General features: G+C 35.7%; 1 protein-coding gene across 5 annotated transcripts; it reads right to left on the reverse strand.

Annotated features, from left to right (window-relative positions):
* On the reverse strand, window positions 1-24,327 carry LOC127098459 (helicase-like transcription factor CHR28). 5 transcript variants are annotated; one of them, XM_051037065.1, is made up of 12 exons: window positions 23,974-24,190; window positions 22,206-22,422; window positions 21,965-22,121; window positions 21,274-21,887; window positions 4,477-4,548; window positions 3,956-4,033; window positions 2,959-3,862; window positions 2,097-2,227; window positions 1,715-1,936; window positions 906-1,475; window positions 610-819; window positions 1-459 (listed from the first exon to the last, which is right to left on the reverse strand). In XM_051037065.1, exons 2-12 carry the CDS (start codon window positions 22,314-22,316, stop codon window positions 355-357), a joined length of 3,174 nt encoding a protein of 1,057 aa, XP_050893022.1. In that variant the 5' UTR covers window positions 22,317-22,422; window positions 23,974-24,190; the 3' UTR covers window positions 1-354. The 5 variants fall into 5 exon arrangements, with proteins under 5 accessions (XP_050893022.1, XP_050893024.1, XP_050893023.1 ...); XM_051037064.1 differs by lacking the exons at window positions 1-459; window positions 610-819; window positions 906-1,475; ... (4 more) ...; window positions 4,477-4,548; window positions 23,974-24,190 and adding exons at window positions 14,593-15,059; window positions 15,208-15,417; window positions 15,504-16,073; ... (4 more) ...; window positions 20,039-20,110; window positions 24,199-24,327; XM_051037063.1 differs by lacking the exons at window positions 1-459; window positions 610-819; window positions 906-1,475; ... (3 more) ...; window positions 3,956-4,033; window positions 4,477-4,548 and adding exons at window positions 14,593-15,059; window positions 15,208-15,417; window positions 15,504-16,073; ... (3 more) ...; window positions 18,734-18,811; window positions 20,039-20,110 and having other exon boundaries at window positions 23,974-24,170.

A 24,327-nucleotide genomic window follows, 5' to 3' on the forward strand; every position in this document is an offset into this window, starting at 1 on the left:
TTATGATCAGTAACCTTAACAACCTTTCATTGCTTTCCATGCAGAGTAAAGTAGTATTTTTAAAAACTGTACACTGTAAAAGAAGTACACCAAAGGTAATGTCATCCTAAACCACATACTTAACTACCCTATTTACAGCTTTAAGCTATATAGCAGTTGGGAGCACAAAAATGCCCTTGTGGGCTTTCAAAACATATAAGTTACTGCATGGATCAATCAGGCCTCACCAGCTAACTTGATCAACAAATGTCAGCAGCCAACAAAAAACAGACATTCACCTTCATAACTTCACGCGGAGCCATCGGAAACAAAACTTGAAGACCAGTCACCATACATACTGTAGTCAACAGGGATCTATACCATGAAAAGATATCTAAGATCGTCGACTGTAAGCCGAATTCCATAATCGCCAGCAAGGTCTCCACCGAAAGCAGACGCCACTATTTTTCTTTTTTCATCCTGCACAATACAAGTGAACAAAAAAATAATTCAAATGTCACACAAATCACCTCAATTCCCCACTGACTACTAAGCATAACTACTGGAGACTCTAAATTCAAGATTTATACCAAGTATAACCTCACTTTAGCACATGAAATAAAATTCAACCTGAAGAGCCAGTATTCTATCTTCAACTGTATCTTTTATGGTGATGCGTGTCACAGTAACTGGACGAGTTTGTCCAATTCTATGGGCTCGATCAATAGCTTGATCTTCAGTAGTTGGATTCCACCAAAGATCCAAAAGAATAACATGACATGCAGCAACCATATTCAAACCAAGGTTTCCTGCTTTTAGAGACATCAGCATAACAGTAATCTGAAGAAAAAAATATCCTAGTCAGCCAGCCACTAAAGAAAACCTAGGTTTACACATTTGAAACACACATGAGATAAGGGCCAAACCTCAGGATCTGTATTGAAATCCTTAACAGCTCTATCCCTCGCAGTGAGAGTCATCCTACCATCAAGTCTCCTGTATTTTATGCCAGACTGTTGCATTGATGTCTCAACTAAGTCCAACATGGTAGTCCATTGAGAAAAAATGATAGCCTTTAGCGGTCCACCAGTTGTGCACTCTGAATAATTTCTTGTGACTTTTGTAACCTTGACATCTGGATCAAAATCTTCAATATCTGAGTCATCAGAAGGCGGTGAATCTCTATTGCCAGAATTAGCCTTCAATCTGCAACTTGACTGCAGAACTTCAAGGACGGCTTTGATTTTAGATGAGCTGTAATCACTATTTTGTACTATTGAATAATCAACAAAGCTTGAATTTCCAGAACTACTGCCACTAAGATCGTCAGAGATGCAACTCCCTAAAGTTGCTTTGGAGAAAACAAGATCTTCACCAATTTGTTCTTTACAATGATTTGCAGGGCACATATTATCGTCACCTGTCAAATGTTCTGATACACATTGATAACAGAAGACATGGCCACACATTGATATAACAGCGTCGTCGGGTGGATCCTGTTGAAACCATAGTACAAATCAGACAGAGCCCTTTATGACAATGCATAGCTACTATTTAAAACCATAGACAAGTGTTCCTACTAATGTTATTTATTAAACAAATAACAAAACATGTACCTAGGAAGAGTAAGACTTGTAAGATACGACCAAAATGATCTATCCCAGATCACACTCTTAGGAGGCATAATTGCAACAAAGAAACAAATAATGAAATTATCAGATCAAAATTAACTCACGTTGCAGACACAACATATAGCGGCAGTTGTTTCCAGACTATTAAACAGATTTATCAGCATCTCTTTTGGAAGCCTTTTTGCCATTTCAACAGAATCTTTTCCAAGAGGATCAGAATTGTATTCTTTAACAAGAAGTGGATGATCACAAGCCTGGCGGAGACGTAAAAGCATTAAAAGAATATTTGCATAGTTTTGATTCACTGTGCCAGCAGCTGCATATGCCTGCAAATTACAAGCATTTCTTTTCAGAACTACAAACTGAGAACACCCATCAGCTTAGAAATATCAAATGAACAACAAAATCATATATTCGTAATTGACTTGACCCACTATCAAAATAAATTTCTAGACACTAATTGTAATAAGAAAAAAGGAAATAAACCTTAAATTGAGAACGTGAATCAGCTTCCAACTTCTTGTAGAAGGCCCGCTCTTCACACGAGAAATCCACCTTACTCAAATTAATTGATTTAGGAGGTAAAGTGACTATCGGCTTGCCATCAAGCAAAGTTTCTATACAAATAAAATAAATTGATATGAGTAAACATAAGAGACCAATAATCACCCCTTCATACAGTAAACATGACTTCAACTTCAAAGAAAATCAAGCTCACTCAAACACACCAGTAACCTTGATGAGTAAATTGTTCAACCCACTCCCTCAACCGAACAATATTATATTTAAGGTAAGACATTTGAGAACAATCTCAAATTCATTACATTATACATTATGGTCATCGACTCGGTAACAGAAATTAAGGATGAATTCACTGAATAGAAGGAATAATACCATAATTCCAAAAACAAGAAAGTTTAATACATCGACAACATAAAACTATTTGCATACTATACTCCATTAATAAATAATAAATTCATTATTTTATATAGTGATGAAGGGAAAGACTAAACGGAATCAATTAAATTGATGTGCTTTTATGTTTTTATTGTAATTTATAGGTATATCTAACCAATCAATGATGGCTTAATAGATAGGTAGCCCTCCATTGGCAAGTTATTTGTATATAACCACTATAAGACCCTGAAACGTTATGGTATGACCTTGGAATAAACCAATGCAACATTCAAATATTTATACCTAGAAAATTATAGTGATGAACTTCACTAGAGGAGATCAGCAACAATATTGCAAAATCACTTTAAACCTAAACCAAGCTAGGAAAACGGAAAATTCATACAAACTATCCAGCCAAGAAATGAGCCGCCAGATTATAGAAAAAAATCACCTTTTGTACGACGTAGCATTATGGCCCTCAAAACTGCTTGAAGTTTTTTGTAACCATGAATAGAATTTCTGGATATTGGGACTTTTATTGTATTGTAGAATGATTTATACACAGTATAAGGATCATACTTCAGAAACCTAAAGTAGCTATATAAATCATCAATAGTATTCTGAATAGGCGTGCCAGACAAGCACCACCTTCTTTTGGCCCTAAGGCTGGAGCAAGCTCTGGCCATCTGAGTTCTATGATTCTTTATAGTTTGAGCTTCATCTAGAATAACCCTAAACCAACCTACTTTTGCAAGAGCGCCAGAAGCAGAATCGAAAGAAGAACCATCTATTCCCTTTTTACCTTTTTTACCCTTCTTACTTCCATTATATGTCTTTTTCCTCTTTTTCTTGACAGAAAAATCAGAGGATAAGCCAAAATTTTCGCCTTCTTTTTCATCAATATCATCATCCTCAACTATCGGTTGCTTGGGAACTTCATTAGTCACAAGAGAGTATGTTGTGAGAACCACATCATATTTTGCAAGTTCAACAGGATCCTTTGTCCTACTGCCCCCGTGAAAGATCAAGACAGAAAGCTTTTCATCTCCAACTTTCTCTTCAAGTTCTCTGGCCCACTGCCGAAGAACACTTGCAGGGCAGACAACCAATGTACCAGCAGCAGGCCTTTTCCTACTTGGTGCCCGTGTTGAACTACTCGGTTCAATAATAGGTTTTGTATCATTGGATTCTTCATCATTTTTAAGCTTTTCCACATCAATACTACCATTATCATCATCATCATCCAAATTCAAGGCTTCAGCTTTATGGTTGCATGTATCATCTGTTTTCCAATTTATCTGTAATTGCCTTTGCATTAGGATCAGAGCAATCGTTGAAATTGTCTTTCCAAGACCCTGTTTGAACAAGGTAATGAAGTTCAGTTAAAAACACCCAACAGTTAAATACCATTTTGCTACTGATTAAAAAATGATTATTCCAAGATTAACCTGATCATCAGCCAAAATCCCCCCCGAGCAATGCAAACTCCTGTTTTCCCTCTTTAGCATCCAAGCCAATGCAAGTTTCTAGAATATAAAGTGATAACAAATAAATGATCCAAAATAACTATAACATGATATAATACTCCGTTTGCTACAAAAAAATACTCATATATTAGGCTTTTTTGTGTTTTCATTTATGTTTTTTTAAAAAGAATAAATATGAGAGAGAGAGAGAGAGAGAGAGAGAGAGAGAGAGAGAGAGAGAGAGAGAGAGAGAGAGAGAGAGAGAGAGAGAGAGAGAGAGAGAGAGAGAGAAGAGAGAGAGAGAGAGAGAGAGAGAGAGAGAGAGAGAAGAGAGAGAGAGAGAGAGAGAGAGAGAGAGAGAGAGAGAGAAGAGAGAGAAGAGAGAGAGAGAGAGAGAGAGAGAGAGAGAGAGAGAGAGAGAGAGAGAGAGAGAGAGAGGTGTCAAATGCAACAAATATTGTGAGATGGAGGGAGTAACAGTTATAATAGACAGACCATAATACCTGATGTCTCATAAGAGGGACAGCCATTATACCAGCAGGTAAATCGGCTTCTTTTAATGGTTGACTGATATCCTGCAACAACCAAATTCATCAGTGACAACATTGCGTCCCACCGACTCTCAGTTACAATAAATATTAATATTGCGTACAAAACTGTCTCAACTAAATGATTTCCACTAAAACCTAACTGACATTATACTTGATTCATACAATTTTGAGAATCTATGGCATTATAAATGCAAATACTGGGATAAACGTAATGAAATACCTGTATTGCTGCTTCATATCGAGCCCTTTCATCACCTACTCCAGACTTACTAGAACTATCAAATGGTGGAGTTATTGTCTTTCCAATCATAAAAGTTGGAGGAAGAGCTCTGGTCCCGCCATTCTGATTCATGAAACGATCTCCATCATTGCCTCTGCCAAAATTGTCATGGAAAAAGCCCTTCTCACCTACTCCATGGTGACGACTCCTGTATGCATCATGAAGTTGAGTGCTACTTAAGTTGCTTACTCTGTTATTAGGTGCAAACGATGAAGATGGAAAAGCCCTTGTTTCAGATGGTGGAAGGGTCCTCTTGAAAGCTTGTTGAGATGACATTTTCTCATAATCGGTACCATGAGAATTAGAGATTCGGGAATTTACTGTCTGATGATGACTTGTGTTTCCATTTGCCCTTGTTGAATCTGCATGTAATATTACATATAAGATGATTCCAGATTTAAAATGAAATTAGATAAAAATGGCCTACCTGAATTCCTTTCAGAAGCAGCCCATCTTGGGAGAGTTCTCCCTGGATCTATCATCTCCAATTCATCATCCAACGAACTAATATCTATATCCGCAATGTCCATGGAATCTAGATAACAATTTCTCTTTCCTCGGCCAACCTGCATCCAAAGAGGAACGTGATTATTTCATCATACATAACAGTAAAATGCAAACCTTGTTTAAATGAAAATGGGTTCACTCCCCACTTTTTTGTTAGGTTTTGAAATTAAACCAGAAACCCGAGAATCTGAGACACTGAAATGCCATAAACTACATGAATCCGACAAAAAATGCCATAATAGGTAGTAATGAATTAAGTCCATATTAGACCAGTCAACTCTAAATCAGTTATCTGCTCGATGCATTGCCAACTAACTAGTTAATAAACAAGCAGAGGTCACATTCAAACAACTGTTTGAAAACCTAATCAACTTTCGCCCAACTAAGGAATAAGGACATCCATAAAAAGAGTAACTTGACCAATATTAAAATAAGGGCATCCAACAATGCATGCAAGATCCATCACAAACTCATTAATCAAATCAAAGTAATTTGTGAAATGTGTGAAAAAGATTTGATTTTTTTAACGGAATTTGAAGAATGCATGCAAAATCCATCACAAACTCATTAATCAAATCAAAGTAATTTGTGAAATGTGTGAAAAATGTTTGATTTTTTTTAACGGAATTTGAAGAATGCATGCATGGGTTGAGTACTGAAAGAGAGGCTAGGGTTGTAGAGCAAAACGCAGTAACGGAAGCGTAAAAGAGAATAAAAACGACAATGGTTTGAACTTCACATGCATAAATCTGCGACGAACGCGGAATGAGAATGGATTCCAACTTTTTACTCCTTCCTCAGTTGAACTCTCTTCTGTATATTTTCCGCGCTACAAATTCATATTTATACTAGTCGTTTTTCCGATGCACGGATTATTATTATTTATAACAATTATAATGTCAATGTTTTTTATTTATATTATAAAATACCAAAAATTATTCATAATTATTTTTTTTATGCTATTTTACTACAATAAATAATATATTGCTAACATAGCTTCTAATCACCCATAGATACATCGGTTGGGCCTTGTTCATAACACCCTACTAGCAAGGTCCATCCCCTCTAATTTAACAAAAACATGTTCACTTGTGACTTTGTGTTCTATGGTTTTTCTCTTTGAAATTCTTTCTTCTCAATATTGTGAAATAATTTTGGCAAATAGTATGTGTTGAGTTGAATGTATAGTTTATATAAGCATATCATCGCATGATATATTTCTTGAATAAGTATTGTTGAACAGAATTGTATTGATGTTAGGAATTTACACATAACTTGTATTATTTAGCAATTTTGTCGTGCATAACTTTTATTGTTGTACATTTATTGGTGTCAGCTATAAATATATGAACTTCATTTTTTAGATGGAATCTTGAAAATATCAAATGATACAAACTTTTATTTTTATAGGATATCAATAGCAGGTTTCCAACTTTTTGTGTTAACTTGATGATCCAAAGCAAGTCTTCATCAAAAATAAAAATAGATTATTCGGCCACACAAATGGAATACAACATCATAATCATTAGAAAAACATAGCTAAAGAACAAAACAAACACTTCTCATAGCCAAACGATATTTTACTGGAAGGAGACAGCGTAGTCGTCATTAGAGTCAGTCTTGTATTCAACATCTTCATCTTCATCACTACTTGGCAGGTATTCATCCACACTCATTATCTCAACATCTTTCTCAGCACCTTGTACAATAACTTGAAAAGATGGGGCACTAACAGCCTTTGGATTCAACATTTGAATAATCCATTCAATCACACCCTTTATGGTAGTGGAAATAGCTATGATTTCATGTAATACCTTAGATTAATCCATAAGAAACTTGAGGAGATGGATTCTTATATCCTCATACACGGGTAAGACCTTAATCATATTTTCACCAACATCTAGATCAGACTAATCAAGATTTGTAATATTAAGAAGAACAATAGCAGGGACATGTTTTCTCGCAAACAGCTTATAACTAAAGTTAACAAACTAGGATAAACACTTACTTCGTCTTCCACGAAAATAATATCATTCTTTTGGTCAATAAATCTAATAGGAATTTTGATGGCATATGATTTTGCATGATTAATAACTTGCTCAGACACATATTCCTTAAAGTCAAATACAACCCTAGTTCATATTTGATACAACAAATTAACAAGGCTCGGAGTAATACTTGGACCATGGTTGGAGGGTGCCCAATTGGCAACATCAATCTTGTAAAGGATATCATATTTAACGCTTAAGTTTGAGGCAATTAGCAAACCTTTGGATGGTGTCAAAACTAGGAAATAACATTTATTTACATTGGACGGTATCATCTGAGTCTAGTTGTGCATTTTAGTGTTCTTGCATTAGGAAGCATGTTATCATGGAAATGGTCTGGAAAATATTTGTGCATCAAAATAGTGTGTTGAGCATGAGAAACTTGTTTTTAAGTGAAAAATCCTCATTATAGGTCGACACATACAACTACAGGTTGACCTATAGATGAATTTTTAAAACTTCAGGTCTACATGTACGATGTAGTATTAAAGTTTGCAGCTTTTGTCTCATGTGTCGAGTCTTCAGGTCGACCTATAGGTAACACATAACCTTACAGGTCGACACATGCTTCCAACAGGTCGACACATGACTTGAATAGGTCGACACACGATTCGTATAGGTCGACCTATTGATTAATTTTTTTGAAAAATTGCACTGGTTTTCATTCCTTGTGCTTCTTATGAGTATCACACATATATATATATATATATATATATTTGGCACATGCATCATTCTCCAGTAAGGTTTCTAAAGTGAGTAAAACCTAAATGAATCCAGGATTTCAAAGCATCCCATCATCTTCAATTCAATATATGCATACACATAATCAAACTACACATAATCATTTTTTGATTGGGCGTCATCTAAATTAGGATTGATAACGTCCAATTAGGTTTGTTGTACCGAGAATATTGGGTTGTGATCTTTGAGGGATTCAAATAAGAAAACTAAGGTAGGATTTTCCTTCAAGATCTTTAGGGTTTGAAGGTTTTGGACAAGATTGTGCAATTCGGATCCGATCGAGTGCAAACCTTGAGAGTGGGTGTGTCAAAAAAAGAGTAGCGTGAAACGATGGATCGTGTTGACAAATCTTGGGTTCAACAAGTGTGCACTTGCGATTAATTCAGCCTGATGAAAGCCTTGAGACAAGGAGGTCGTACAAGGAAGTACCAACAACAGATGAATTGAAGCGGCATTATTGGTGACTTGATCAATCTTTGATCAAGGTTTTGGGAGGTGCTAGAGACAAGAACAAACTTAGGGTTTGTGGGATTTTATTTCTCATCTCTTGTATTCATACATTTGCAAAGTAATATTTATTATATTAATATCTCAATTCGAATTCGAATTGAGGGAAGAAGTACCCATAGCGAGGTCGATTGGGAACTGTCTAAACAAATCCTTGCGTCTCTCTCTCTCTCTCTCTCTCTCTCTCTCTCTCTCTCTCTCTCTCTCTCTCTCTCTCTCTCTCTATATATATATCTATATATATATATATATATATATATATATATATATATATATATATATATATATATATATATATATATATATATATATATATATATATATATATATATATATATATATAGTTTTTTTTTCACAATTTGTTGATTACTTTGATCTCTTGATCAACATTGTTTGGATAATAAATTTTGAATTCTTTGTTAATTTGTGTTATCGTATTAATCACATACCATTTGGTATTGATTGAATTTTTAAGAACTACAAACACTATACTAATATTCAAACTTTGTTGATTGCACGGAAAGTGTCTGACAAATTGCGTCAAATAGTCTTTCGTGTGTTGTTGTCATTGGAGATAGATTGTTACTATAGTAGAGTATTCAATTTAGTGCTTGAAGTGTTGATAAATCAACTTGTGAATTATTATCATACTATTGGTACTCATATGCATAGGTGCGTCAATTTAGTTGCAGACTTGACAGTGAATTGACTGGAACTGCACTAAAGTATATGAATAGAGATGAATACTCTAACCACCTGGGTCATTCATCCCGTACCCAAAATTTTCAGAATTAGGATAGGAATGCTCCTTTTCACCCCTCCTCTATTGCTTAAGGCTTATGACATGCAATCCTTGTCAATGTCTGACAAGTTGTTGAAGCAAGATTACAAGGATGATATGTGGGGATAAGGCAGTTGATTGATGCACTGGTTTGAAGTCTTGTACTTGTTGGGAAGCCGGAGCTCCAAAGTAACAGAGACAAGTCACATCAAGTGACCAAGAGGCTTATGGCCACATGACAAAGACAAAGGGAATATGTACAAAGTTATAGGATATAGTTTTTCAAATAAAATTTGATCAAGCTAAATCAGAGGGAATGAGATAGATAGAAAAACAGAATGCATGATCAGGCAAAGACTAACCTAGGGTCTCATTGTTAGGTAGCCCAAGAGAAATTCATGTGAGTGCAAGAGTTTACTAAGCATATGTCTCATTGTTAGGTAGCCTAGGAGAAAGCCATGTGTGTGCTAATGTGTGCTAACCTAAACATATGAATGTGATAAGCAGAGGAAACATGCAATGACCAAAGCAAGGTCACAAGGAAACACAGGTTCAAAAGTTCCCCAAGTGAGCAAGCTGCAGGGGATCAAGAAGTCAATAAGTCCAAGGGCACTCCAAATCAAACCTAGGTCTAAGGTCCTAAGTCTATAGTCCAAATTCCAAAGTATACATCAACACTTCAGGTCAAGCATAGGTCTTAAGGATCAAGTCAATTCATTTTATCATGTTTTGATTCATTGAAATTGTCAAACAAACCAAACAAAAGATAAGAAGCATAAGATAAGTAAGACAAGATGATCAATATAATATGAACAATGTATGAAGTAAGATGATGAATAAGGCATAAGAATAAAGTGCATAAAGTAAATGCATAAAAGTAAATGACTTGAATTTAAATGAAAAGAATTAAATGACAATAAAGTAAAGTTAGTAAGTCAGTAGATGAGAGAGTTAGTTATCAATTAATATGTCGGGACAATTTAGCGCTATGTTAGGCAATTGTAAGTAAGCTTATGTAGAAGTCATACCTATCTGAGGTCGGTCAATAACTATCTATGTGTCAGACATGTTAGAGGATTAACATAAGTTAACCTCCTAAAACATGTAACACAATTGTCAAAGTAAAAGAAGAAGGTAGATGAACAAAGTCAAAGATGAGAGCTAACTCAAGTGTTTGACTTAGGATCTACTATTAAGAAAATCAAAGGACTCAAGCATATGGCTCAATAAGGGAAAACATATCATTGATTCAAAGTGTCAAAAATGATTCAATGATCATTTATCAACATGTTTGAACCAAAGAAGATTGAATCAACCTCAAGTCCATCTATGGATGACTTGAAACATAGAAACATTGATAAACCAAGTCAACAACTCAAGTCAAAACATCAAGTGCACCGAAAATCAAGCAAAGATGTATTCAAAAATGATTAAAAAGGAAAATTAAAGAGAAAATCCTAAACTATGATCAAAATAATCCAAAAAAGGTTGCAAAAATTACACGAAATCCCAAATATTACATGAATAGATCTCAAAAGTTGAATGCAAAGATGTTTTAAAATGCTTGAAAAATAAATTGAAAAAGGAAATTAAAGTGAAAATTAAATAAAAATTACAATAAATGCAAAATTGGGTTTAAAAAACTAAGAGAAAAATGTATGTGATGCAAAATATTTTTAAAGACTTTGTGTAAAAAAATGGATCAAAATGAATTAAAATAAGTCAGAAATTAAATTGAAAAGAAAATAAAAATAAAATGAAATTAGGGTGCCAACAATTAGCAGATTTGAAAAATGCGCGTGGAAGGATGTGATTGACTGAAATTCAAAGTTGGCACCAAAACATGTGCAACCTGACTTCGTCTTCAACCTTCAGCTCGATTTGGCAAATCTCTGAACTCTTATTTTTAGCAACACTCAAGCATGGAGTTAGCCTCGCAACACATCATCGTTCATGTCTCCCTACATCAGAGTCATTGATTGGCTCTAAACAGGGAGAATTTTGCTCAAGAACAGGATGAACTCTAAGTGTTCAAAGTAAAATTAAATAGCTAATACAGTATATAAATTAATGGTAGGAGAGAGCTTTTTATCAGTGGAACAAGGTGAAGAGTTTGGTAACTTGTTTGCTCAAATATTTAACTCGTAACTACCTTTCTAGTTGGAGCTTCAAAGGTCAACAATGATGGATTTGGAAGTCTGGTTCCAAGGATTTTCAAGTCAAGGCAATGCTTCAAACAACTTTAGAAGGTGTCGATGAGTGATTTTGGGTGGAGATTCGAAGTTAAAAGAGGTTGACTCGAAGAAATGGTTAACTGGTTTTTTGAGGTATCAAGTTCAAATGGTTTCATAGCCTCTTTGGCTATCAAAGCTTGCAAATGAAGGCAAAAGCTTTCTCTGTTTATAGGAAAAGTGTTACTGAGCTCACACGTGTGAAATGGATTTGAATTTGTGTGAATGGAGTTGGAATTTCGTGATTTTCAATCCGTGTAAGAGCAAGGGTGAAAAATGTGACTTGGGCATGAAACTTGGTCGTTTTACACTCCACTTTATGCGCTTTGCAAGGACAAACAAGTTTGCACACTTATTGGTGGTCCCAAGTGAAGATTTGGAGGATTACAAGTTATAGGTCATGTGTGAAATGTAGAGTCCATGGCACCATGTTTGAGCTTAGACCAAATGAGGTTCCCTCGTGCATTTTGTGATTTTCTTTGTGCCAAATATTCATCTCATTGGTCAGGCATTTGGTCAATCGGTCTTGGCACATTTTGGGCATCTTGGGGTCCCAAGTTTATGACACAATAACTTTTGATTCTCTCATGAATTTTGAGTCAAACTTGAGACAAATGAACTTTGATATAAGCTTAAAAAGATGCAAAAATAATGGTATCAAAATGATACTTGAGCTGAAAATGGCATGGCTATCAAGTGGGGGTCATGACAAGGTTTTGACTTAGTTTGGCAACTTAAACCTTTCCAAAATTGAGGTCCTTAGGGGTTGAATTGATGATTGAGCCTCAAAGCAAAGTTGTGGGGACATTTTGCATAAAGAAGCTTGTCAATTTGTTGAAAATTGAAGAATTTATGAGGTTTGGACCAAAAGTGAATCATACTTGCAAATCAGGTCAACCAAACTTGTGTCAACTTATGCAAACTTGAAGTTTTCTTGCATCTCGAGCCAAAATGATGATGGAATAAGCATCCCTTGAAGAAAACTTGATTAAGTCTTGAATGATCTTGAGGATGACAAGATGATTGGATGAAATGACATGGAAATAAACACATGAACCACTCTTGAATCAATGAAACACAACTTGCATCTTCCTTGACCAAAATGACTGTTGTTTTGTCTTGAATTGAGGCATGATCACATATATGAACAAGGGAACAAACAAGTGACATCTCTTATGATGCTTTGGTTAGTTGATAAATAAAACAAAAGTAAAAAAACATAATGTCAAGATTAAACCAAGAATGTGGCCATGCTTGTGAGTTCAATGACCAGATGAAATGGTCATGCTAATGTTATGATAATGCATGATATGATTCCATGTATGCAAATAGAACAAAGCCAAAGGTAAAAAAGGGATGGTAAATTTTGGGGTATTACACGTATGACATAGATTTATTTTTTTGTAGGATTATCCGTTGAAAATCATTAACCATGGGTGGAAGATTAATGGATTGTCTCAGCCTACTAACGAGTGGTTTCAGGATGCTCTGTCGATCTGAGATGAAGTACTTGTGCAAGACCGATTATGTTACGGTTAACCACGGGATGCTTAATGTGTTCGTGAATAGATGGCACACTGAGACGTCATCATTTCATCTACCACTTGGTGAAATGTCTATCACACTCGACGAAGTGTCGTGTCTGTTGTATCTTTCGATTCGAGCGAAACTTCTAGATCATGGGAGGATTGGTAAAAATGAGGCACTCGAGTTAATGGTAGACTATCTGGAAGTTGACTTCGAGGCTGCCATGAGGAAAATGGAAAAAATCAGAGGGGCTCATGCTAGATTTGAATTCCTAAAAAAAGGTATATACAAATGAGCTCCTTAGAACAGAGCATGCTGGAGGTGATGATGAGCAGATATGGATACATAAAGTGTATGATATGCGAGCCTATCTAATATATTTGACTGGCACTGTCATTTTTATGGACAAGAGTGTCATTTATGTGGATATCGTCTACCTACAGTACTTCAAGGACTTCGAGCAGATCCATGAGTACAATTGGGGGACCGCTTGTTTGATCTACTTGTACTCTAAGTTATCAGATGGTTGTAGGTGGAAGACAAAGCAAGTGACAGGAAACATCACACTATTTACGATAATATTTATTGGTCTTTAGTGTTTGTGTGTCATTATTATTACATTTTTGAAATACCCTTACCGATGATTCATCTATTCCAACACTTTTCATGATTGGATCCTCCAACACTTCTCGCACTTGACCGCTTGGTTGTCGATGATATGCACTTTAAGAGTTATATCAATCATTGTGAGACACAACCATTTGATGACTTATTATATCAATCATTGTGGGACACAACCATTTGATGATTTATTTTGACCATCTGAATTTATATATGTCATTTTTTGCATATCGATTGTATGGTTTTATGCTCATCACATAACAAAATCCTTAACATTTATAAGTCGTCATTTTCATATGTATAACCATAAAACTAACTTAACTTGCATTATTCTCAAAAATGCAACTCCGTAAATCCAAAACAACATGCAACACCGGAGCAATAGACGTGTAAAATGAATCATTCAGAGAGAAATATATAAGATATGTTTTAAAATATTACGAAGATGCATCTTCATATCAATTAACGTTTTGACTTTAAACAAGGTGCGTCCGAAGATGCATCTTCAAATCTAAGAGGCATTTTGGATTTTCCATATTGTTTTTCCACCCCATAAGTAATTTTGGTTTTTTAGAGAGGAAAATGATGGTGAGCCAAAAACCGCTTTGGACCAAGAATCGCTCTCCTTTGTTCCGATATCCTGTATTTACCCCGTGGCAGACACTATAGTATTTTGCACCGTTAAGACTCTTCCCATTGCGGCCGGCCTCCACTCTGCTATAACATGAGAGCGGCACTATTGACTACTCTGGCAAAGTCAAACTCAATTTTATGCATGTTTAAATTAGAGTTTAACAAAATCACAATAAACCTAGCTCCACGTCATGATCAGTAATTTCCAAAGGGATCACCTTAACAACCTTTCATTGCTTTCCATGCAGAGTAAAGTAGTATTTAAAAAAATTGTAAACTGTAAAAATACACAAAGGTAATATCATCCTAAACCATATACTTAACTACCCTATTTACAGCTTTAAGCTATATAGCAGTTGGGAGGACAAAAATGCCCTTGTGGGCTTTCAAAACATATAAGTTACTGCATGGATCAATCAGGCCTCACCAGCTAACTTGATCAACAAATGTTAGCAGCCAACAAAAAACAGCCATACATCTTCATAACTTCACGCGGAGCCATCGGAAACAAAACTTGAAGACCAGTCACCATACATACTATAGTCAACAGGGATCTATACCATGAAAAGATATTTAAGATCGTCGACTGTAAGCCGAGTTCCAGAACCGCCAGCATGGTCTTCACCGAAAGCAGATGCCACCATTTTTCTTTTTTCATCCTGCACAATACAAGTCAACAAAAAAATAACTCAAAAGTCACAAATCACCTCAGTTCCCCCACTGACCACTAAGCCTAACTACAAGTTTTACACCAAGTATAACCTCATTTTAGCACATGAAATAAAATTCAACCGAAAGATATTAAACCTGAAGAGCCAGTATTCTATCTTCAACTGTATCTTTTATGGTGATGCGTGTCACAGTAACGGGACGAGTCTGTCCAATTCTATGGGCTCGATCAATAGCTTGATCTTCAGTAGTTGGATTCCACCAAAGATCCAAAAGAATAACATGACATGCAGCAACCATATTCAAACCAAGGTTTCCTGCTTTTAGAGACATCAGCATAACAGTAATCTGAAGAAAAAAATATCCAAGTTAGTCAGCCACTAAAGAAAACCTAGGTTTACACATTTGAAACACACATGAGATAAGGGCCAAACCTTAGGATCTGTATTGAAATCCTTAACAGCTCTATCCCTCGCAGTCAGAGTCATCCTACCATCAAGTCTCCTGTATTTTATGCCAGACTGTTGCATTGATGTCTCAACTAAGTCCAACATGGTAGTCCATTGAGAAAAAATGATGGCCTTTAGCGGTCCACCAGTTGTGCACTCTGAATAATTTCTTGTGACTTTTGTAACCTTAACATCTGAATCAAAATCTTCAATATCTGAGTCGTCAGAAGGCGGTGAATCTATATTGCCAGAATTAGCCTTCAATCTGCAACTTGACTGCAGAACTTCAAGGACGGCTTTGATTTTAGATGAGCTGTAATCACTATTTTGTACTATTGAATAATCAACAAGGCTCGAATTTCCAGAACTACTGCCACTAAGATCGTCAGAGATGCAACTCCTTAAAGTTGCTTTGGAGAAAACAAGATCTTCACCAATTTGTTCTTTACAATGATTTGCAGGGCACATATTATCGTCACCTGTCAAATGTTCTGATACACATTGATAACAGAAGACATGGCCACACATTGAAATAACAGCGTCGTCGGGTGGATCCTGTTTAAACCGTAGTACAAATCAGCCAGAGCCCTTAATGACAATGCATAGCTACTATTTACCACTCGGTAATAAGAGGTTAACATAATAAAATTCCAAACATTCAAGTAAGAAATTATAATAAAAACACTAGTTCAATAATCAATTAATTAATAAAAAACACATGATCAGAAACATATGCATGCAAACTTTGGTTAACATACTTCATATTTCAAACCATAGAGAAGTGTTCTTACTAATGTTATTTATTAGACATATAACAAAACATGTACCATAGGAAGAGTAAGACCGGTAAGATACAACCAAAATGATCTGTACCAGATCACGCTCTTAGGAGGCATAATTGCAACAAAGAAACAAATAATGAAATTATCAAATCAAAATTAACTTACACTGCAGACACAACATATAGCAGCAGTTGTTTCCAGACTATTAAACAGATTTATCAGCATCTCTTTTGGAAGCCTTTTTGCCATTTCAACAGAATCTTTTCCAACAGGATCAGAGTTGTATTCTTTAACAAGAAGTGGGTGATCACAAGCCTGACGGAGACGTAAAAGCATTAAAAGAATGTTTGCATAGTTTTGATTCACTGTGCCAGCAGCTGCATATGCCTGCAAATTACAAGCATCTCTTTTCAGAACTACAAACTGAGAACATCCATCAGCGTAGAAATATCAAATGAACAACAAAATCATATAATTCGTAATTGACTTGACCCACTATCAAAATAAATTTCTAGACACTAATTGTAAAAAGAAAAAACAAATGGCATCATTACAGTATGTCCGAGTTAATATAAGAAATATAAAAGGAAATAAACCTTAAATTGAGAACGTGAATCAGCTTCCAACTTCTTGTAGAAGGCCCGCTCTTCATTCGAGAAATCCACCTTACTCAAATTAATTGTTTTAGGAGGTAAAGTGATTATCGGCTTGCCATCAAGCAAAGTTCCTGGACAAATAAAATAAATTGATATGAGTAAACATAAGAGACCAATAATCGCCCTCATACAGTAAACATGACTTCAACTTCAAAGAGCTCACTCAAACAAACCAGTACCTTGATGTAAATTGTTCAATCCACTCCCTCAACCGAACAATAATATATTTTTGGTAAAACATTTGGAAACAATCTCAAATTCATTACATTACACATTATGGTCAGACTCAGTAACAGAAATTAAGGATGAACACTGAATAGAAGGAAAAATACCATAATTCCAAAAACAAGAAAGTTTAATACATCAACAAAATATCTGCATACTATACTCCATTGATAAATAATAAATTCACTAATTATATAGTGATGATGGGAAGGACTAAACGGAATCAATTAAGTTGATGTGCTCTTATGCTTTTATTGTAATTTACAGGTATATCTAACCAATCAAGGCTGGCTTAATAGATAAGTAGTCCTCCATTGGCAAGTTATTTGTATATAACCACTATAAGCCCATGAAACATTGTGGTATGACCTTGGAATAAAGCAAGGCAACATTCAAATACTATTATACCTAGAAAATTATAGTGATGAACTTTACTTGAGAGGAGATCAGCAACAATATTGCAAAATCACTTTAAACCTAAACCAAGCTAGGAAAACGGAAAATTCATACAAACTATCCAGCCAAGAAATGAGCAGCCAGATTATAGAAAAAAATCACCTTTCGTACGACGTAGCATTATGGCCCTCAAAACTGCTTGAAGTTTTTTGTAACCATGAATAGAATTTCTGGATATTGGGACTTTTATTGTATTGTAGAATGATTTATACACAGTATAAGGATCATACTTCAGAAACCTAAAGTAGCTATATAAATCATCAATAGTATTCTGAATAGGCGTGCCAGACAAGCACCACCTTCTTTTGGCCCTAAGGCTGGAGCAAGCTCTGGCCATCTGAGTCCTATGATTCTTTATTGTTTGAGCTTCATCTAGAATAACCCTAAACCAACCTACTTTTGCAAGAGCGCCAGAAGCAGAATCGAAAGAAGAACCATCTATTCCCTTTTTACCTTTTTTACCCTTCTTACTTCCATTATATGTCTTTTTCCTCTTTTTCTTGACAGAAAAATCAGAGGATAAGCCAAAATTTTCGCCTTCTTTTTCATCAATATCATCATCCTCAACTATCGGTTGCTTGGGAACTTCATTAGTCACAAGAGAGTATGTTGTGAGAACCACATCATATTTTGCAAGTTCAACAGGATCCTTTGTCCTACTGCCCCCGTGAAAGATCAAGACAGAAAGCTTTTCATCTCCAACTTTCTCTTCAAGTTCTCTGGCCCACTGCCGAAGAACACTTGCAGGGCAGACAACCAATGTACCAGCAGCAGGCCTTTTCCTACTTGGCGCCCGTGTTGAACTACTCGGTTCAATAATAGGTTTTGTATCATTGGATTCTTCATCATTTTTAAGCTTTTCCACATCAATACTACCATTATCATCATCATCATCCAAATTCAAGGCTTCAGCTTTATGGTTGCATGTATCATCTGTTTTCCATTTTATTTGTAACTGCCTTTGCATTAGGATGAGAGCAATCGTTGAAATTGTCTTTCCAAGGCCCTGTTTGAACAAGGTTATGAAGTTCAGATAAAAACACCCAACAGTTGATACCATGTGCTACTGATTAAAAATGATGATTCAAAGATTAACCTGATCATCAGCCAAAATCCCCCCCAAGCAATGCAAACTCCTGTTTTCCCTCTGAAGCATCCAAGCCAATGCAATTTTCTGGAATATAAAGTGATAACAAATAAATGATCCAAAATAATTATAACATAAAATAATACTCCGTTCAACAATATTTGCTATATTTGCAACAACAAAATTGGCTAAAAATAATTGTCATTTTCAATTTTTTAATGCAACATTAATTACTGTTTTCTAACTATACCTTCTAATTAATATTATGTGCACCACTTCCAAATTATTATTCTCCAAATTGCACTTTTGATATGGACATACGTGAATAGTTAATATGGGTAATTGAGTAAAATTACCACTTTTCCCTTCATTCATCATCTTTTTTTTTATCTATGTTGAAGGGTCAAATAGGGATGTCAATTTGCATCTGTTAGCAGGGATGACCGCGGGGATTTCCTCGTTCGGGGCCCCAAAGATGGGGAATTTATCCCCGCGGGGATGGGGAGAAAAATTCCCTCGGGAGCACTTCGGGACAGGAGCGGGGAAAACATCCTCCGCCACATGGGGGCCCCTGCCCCGCCTATATATTTCAATATATTTAATTAAATATCTATTTTGTATTTTATATTAGGCTTTTTTGTCTTTTCATTTATGTTTTTTTTAAAAGAATAAACATCTATGCAAGTTATTAAGAGAAAGAGAGAAATGGAGAGAGAGAGGGAGAGAGTTAGATATTAAAACCCTAAAAAATACTAAAGTCTTCCTTTCTTCTATCTGTTTAGTTCCTTCTTTTCTTCTGCCACCAAACATATATTGCCTGTTGCAATCTCTGCATGACTTCCTCCTCCATCTTCTCCACCGTGCCTCACCCTCCTCTATCATCTCCTTTCTATCGTGTTGCTACCGATATTCTCGTTAGTTTTGATGAAGTACAGCTTTTTCAAGCATACTTATAATGCTGAATTTTACAATTATGTCTCGTTAGTTTTGTATAGCTTTTCAAGCATATGTATGTTGTTGAAATTTATAGCTTTTTATGTCTCATTAGTGTTTTTTAAATAAAAAAAATAACAAATGTGAAATACTATATATATATATATATATATATATATATATATATATATATATATACCAGCAGGGAACGGATGGGGATGAGGATAAAAACTCCCCCGTGGGGGGATTGGGGATGGAGGTGGGGAATGAATTTGGTGGCGGCGACCGGGAAGTGTCCCCCGCCCCATTGACATCCCTATGGTCAAATGCAACAAATATTGTGAGATGGAGGGAGAAACATCATAAGACAGACCATAATACCTGATGTCTCATAAGAGGGACAGCCATTATACCAGCAGGTAAATCGGCTTCTTTTAATGGTTGACTGATATCCTGCAACAACCAAATTCATCATTAACAATATTGTGTTCCATCGACTCTCAATGACAATAAAGATTAATATTGCGTCCAAACTGACCCTCAATGATAATAAAGATTAACATTGTGTCCAAACTGAGAATTTAATGTTTGATGTGTCTTCCACAGATCATATTGGTGCAGAAGAAACATCACTGAAGCATAAGATTTAAAATCAAATCATCTCAAAACCATGTATTAACTTTTTCGTGGATTAACTGTTTTATCCCATACACTTGGCAGATTACTGTAATCTACAAATACTATTTTAAATGGGTGTTATTGTATTTTTGTATTTTCAATCCTAGAGGTATTGTTGTAGCATTTGTTGTTTGGGTTTGACTTTATGTTGAGACAGGTTATATTGGCTTTTGTACTTTTTGAAGTATGTCCAAGTTTCCCTTATAGTTTCAGTATTAGCATAGTCTCGGGCATTCCCCTAAATTTAATTCACACTTTCACAGACATTAATGTCATATGTTTCTAGTGTCCTATCTATACCACAGACATTAATGCTTGGTAATAAGATACAACAATGCCCTTTATAGAGAACTGGTATAAAGTGAACTAACTAACAACTTTACAATTGGTTTGTCAGAACTAACTATAACAAAATCAACTGACAGCAGTGACTAATACAGAACCTACTAGAAGTAACTAGAAGGTACGGCACAAGCTAGAGAGCACTGCTAAAACATAAACACTATTTTCTGACAAGACGAAGTGGAATAACAGTTTTAACACCCTCGGGTAAAACAATTTAATAACCTGATGTGCCTGTATAGGAGTACGAGATATCTAGCATGTAGAAGAGTTCAAACCCTTCTAAGAAAGAAAATTGACATTGAACACCAAAATCTAAGAAACAACAAGCAAGCCTAACTGCATCTTAAACCCAGCCAACAGCTATCACCAGTTTCTAAAGGAGTCAACTATGACAGTATTTCACATATGATATAAGTTCCAAATGAAGCTTCACAACATGGATTCACAATTAAGGAAAGGTTTTCCATTAAGAGATGAAAGGATCCTTTCAAATAAATGATTTTCACTAAAACCTAACTGACAGAATATTTCATTCATACAATTTTGAGTATGGCATTATAAATGCAAATACTGGGATAAACGTAATGAAATACCTGTAATGCTGCTTCATAAATTAGTCTCTCATCAGTTTCAGGAGCCCTCTCATCCCCTACTCCAGAACGGTATGCTGATTCACTAAAACTAGCAAATGGTGGAGTTATTGTCTTTCCAGTCATCAAAGATGGAGGAAGAGCTCTGGTCCCGCCATTCTGATTCATGAAACGATCTCCATCATTGCCTCTGCCAAAATTGTCACGAAAAAAGCCTTTCTCACCGGACGTGCTAGGTCCTACTCCATGGTGACGACTCCTGTATGCATCATGAAGCTGACTGCTACTTAAGTAGCTTACTCTGTTATTAGGTGCAAACGATGAAGGTGGAAAAGCCCTTGTTTCAGATGATTGAAAAGATGATGGAAGGGTCCTCTTGAAAGCTTGTTGAGATGACATTTTCTCATAATCGGTACCATGATAATTAGAAATTCGGGAATTTACTGTTTGATGCTGACTTGTGTTTCCATTGCTAGGACCGGGTTGAAAAGATGATGGAAGAGTCCTCTTTAAAGCTTGTTGAGATGACATTTTCTCATAATCAGTACCATGAGAATTAGAAATTCGAGAATTTACTGTCTGATGCTGACTTGTGTTTCCATTTGCCCTTCTTGAATCTGCATGTAATATTACATATAAGATGATTGCGGATTTAAAATGAAATTAGAGGGGGTCTTTGATAAAAATCGCCTACCTGAATTCCTTTCGGAAGCAGCCCATCTTGGGAGAATTCTCCCAGGATCTATTATCTCCAACTCATCATCCGACGAACTAATATCTATGTACGCAATATCCATGGAATCTAGATAACAGTTTCCTCTTTCCTCGGCCAACCTAGAAATTGAGCCAACCTGCATTCAAAGAGGATCATCATCATTTCATCATACATGACAGTAAAACGCAAACCTTCTCTAAATGAAAATGGCTTCACTCACCACTTTTTTGTTAGGTTTTGAAATTAAACCAGAAACCCAAGAACCTAGATGAGCACATAGTCTCCAAGTTGAGTCGATGAAATGATGAATATTGTCCACATTATCAAGCATCAGCCGGAAAGCTGAGCTAGAATTCCAGTTTCCTTAACAAAACAAAAAACCTATTTGCTAAATGGAGGAAATGCTTTAGTTTTGCCCCTTCTTTCTAACATATGCACTGCAAAAATTGAAGAAAACATCCAAATCATGAGTATAACCTGAAGCACATCAAAAGTAAACAGCAATTATTTTTAGCACTCCAAGCCACAATTCTCAGATATGTACACCAAAAGGATTCATTATATATATTAGAAAATCTGGTCAACAATATCATTATTCCTTTTTCATAAAAATCCAACCAATATGAGGGGGACATATAAGGGAAGAAGTATAACACATACAAATATCAATAAATTATTGCTGCTACTCAAGGTAGTTAGAATCAAGATTTTGATCAAAATTGGGGATGGAATATAAATTATTGCTGCTACACACGCGCGCACACACACAGACGGACACACACACTCGCCCACATGCGTGCGTGCACACACACTTAAATAAATATTATAGAAAGATAAATAATACCCTCCAAGAAAATTGCGTGAAGAAATAATGCATTATTGATTTCTTTTTTCATGTACAAGGAGTTTGGGCCATAGATCCCAATGCCTCCACTGTCTAAAAAGAAATAAAAGCAGCATTGAATTGAAGTGGGCCAAAACAAGTTGATATTCATTCCTCGCAATCTAAAGTAAACTCTCCAACCCTAGTCTCCTCATTATCTCTTCTCTTTTCCCTTGTCTGCTCACTGAAAAAAAAGAACGGGTTTTTTCATGCAACCTGGCCAGCAAACTGGTTGCAAATCTGAGACACTGAAATGCCAAAGAATTGAAGATATCAACCATATTCAATTTTCCCCGGAAATTTCATTAATTCAATATGGGAAATGATTTCGCATGGGATTGGATAGCTCGGGGCAAAATAAATCATAAAGTTGCCAATTTTGCAAGGTAAATTGCGATATCTTATATTTTACTACCTTACTGCTACCCTCAGAATTAGTCCAGTGTTGAGTGAGAAAATCTCCTCCTATGAAATTCTTTTCCATATGTAGACAACGATGATTTTTCTGACCAAAGAGAACAACAGGTTGAGATTTTTTTTAATTAGGTCGGTTCAACTACATGAATCTAACAAAAATGCCATAATGGCTAGTAATGAATTAAGTCCATATTAGACCACTCAACTCTAAATCAATTTCCGCCTACCCTGTTTGACGTGGACTGATAGGCTCACGTCACTCATTCCCCTTTCCCTAATATGTATGTTATCTGCTCGATGCATTGCCAACTAACTACTTAATAAACAAGCAGAGCTCGCATTTAAACAACTATTGAAAAACCTAATAAACTTTCACCCAACTAAGGAATAAGAACATCCAAAAAAAGAGTAACTTGAGGGACATGTAAATAAAGGCATCGAATAATGCAGCCAAAATCCATCACAAACTCATTAACCAAATCAATTTCCTGCCCTTAGCTACCAACCTAAACCTACTACCCCATCATCAATAAACCTTACAAAATTGCATGATCAAAAATGCATTTTCCCCACCATTTAAAAAATCCATACAGCAACAGAAATTACAATCGTACAAAGAACAATACCAATCAAACAAACAAACCAGATCAAAGTACAACTAAACCTCATTCCAATCAAACAAAACCACCTTTCAAAAAGGGGAAAAAACCAAGGCGAGAATCCATGAAATTCCAGTGAACAACCGAGGATTGGGTTTTAATTTGTGGAATGTATGAAAATAAATTGATTTTTTGAACGTAATTTGAAGGATGCAACGGTTGAGTATTGAAAGAGAGACTAGGGTTGTTGAGCAAAACGCAGTAACGGAAGCGTAAAAGAGAATAAAAACGACAACGGTTTGAAATTCACTTACACAGAATCGGTGACGAACGCGGAATGAAGAGATTGAGGTTTTGCACGATTCCAACTTTTTACTCCTCCGTCAGTTTTACTCTTAGCGTTCACTTCTTTCTTCTTTGTGTATTTTCCGCTTTGTAAATTG

Source organism: Lathyrus oleraceus, chromosome 6, assembly GCF_024323335.1.
Source record: "Lathyrus oleraceus cultivar Zhongwan6 chromosome 6, CAAS_Psat_ZW6_1.0, whole genome shotgun sequence".
In the NCBI taxonomy this organism is placed as follows: Eukaryota; Viridiplantae; Streptophyta; class Magnoliopsida; order Fabales; family Fabaceae; genus Lathyrus; species Lathyrus oleraceus.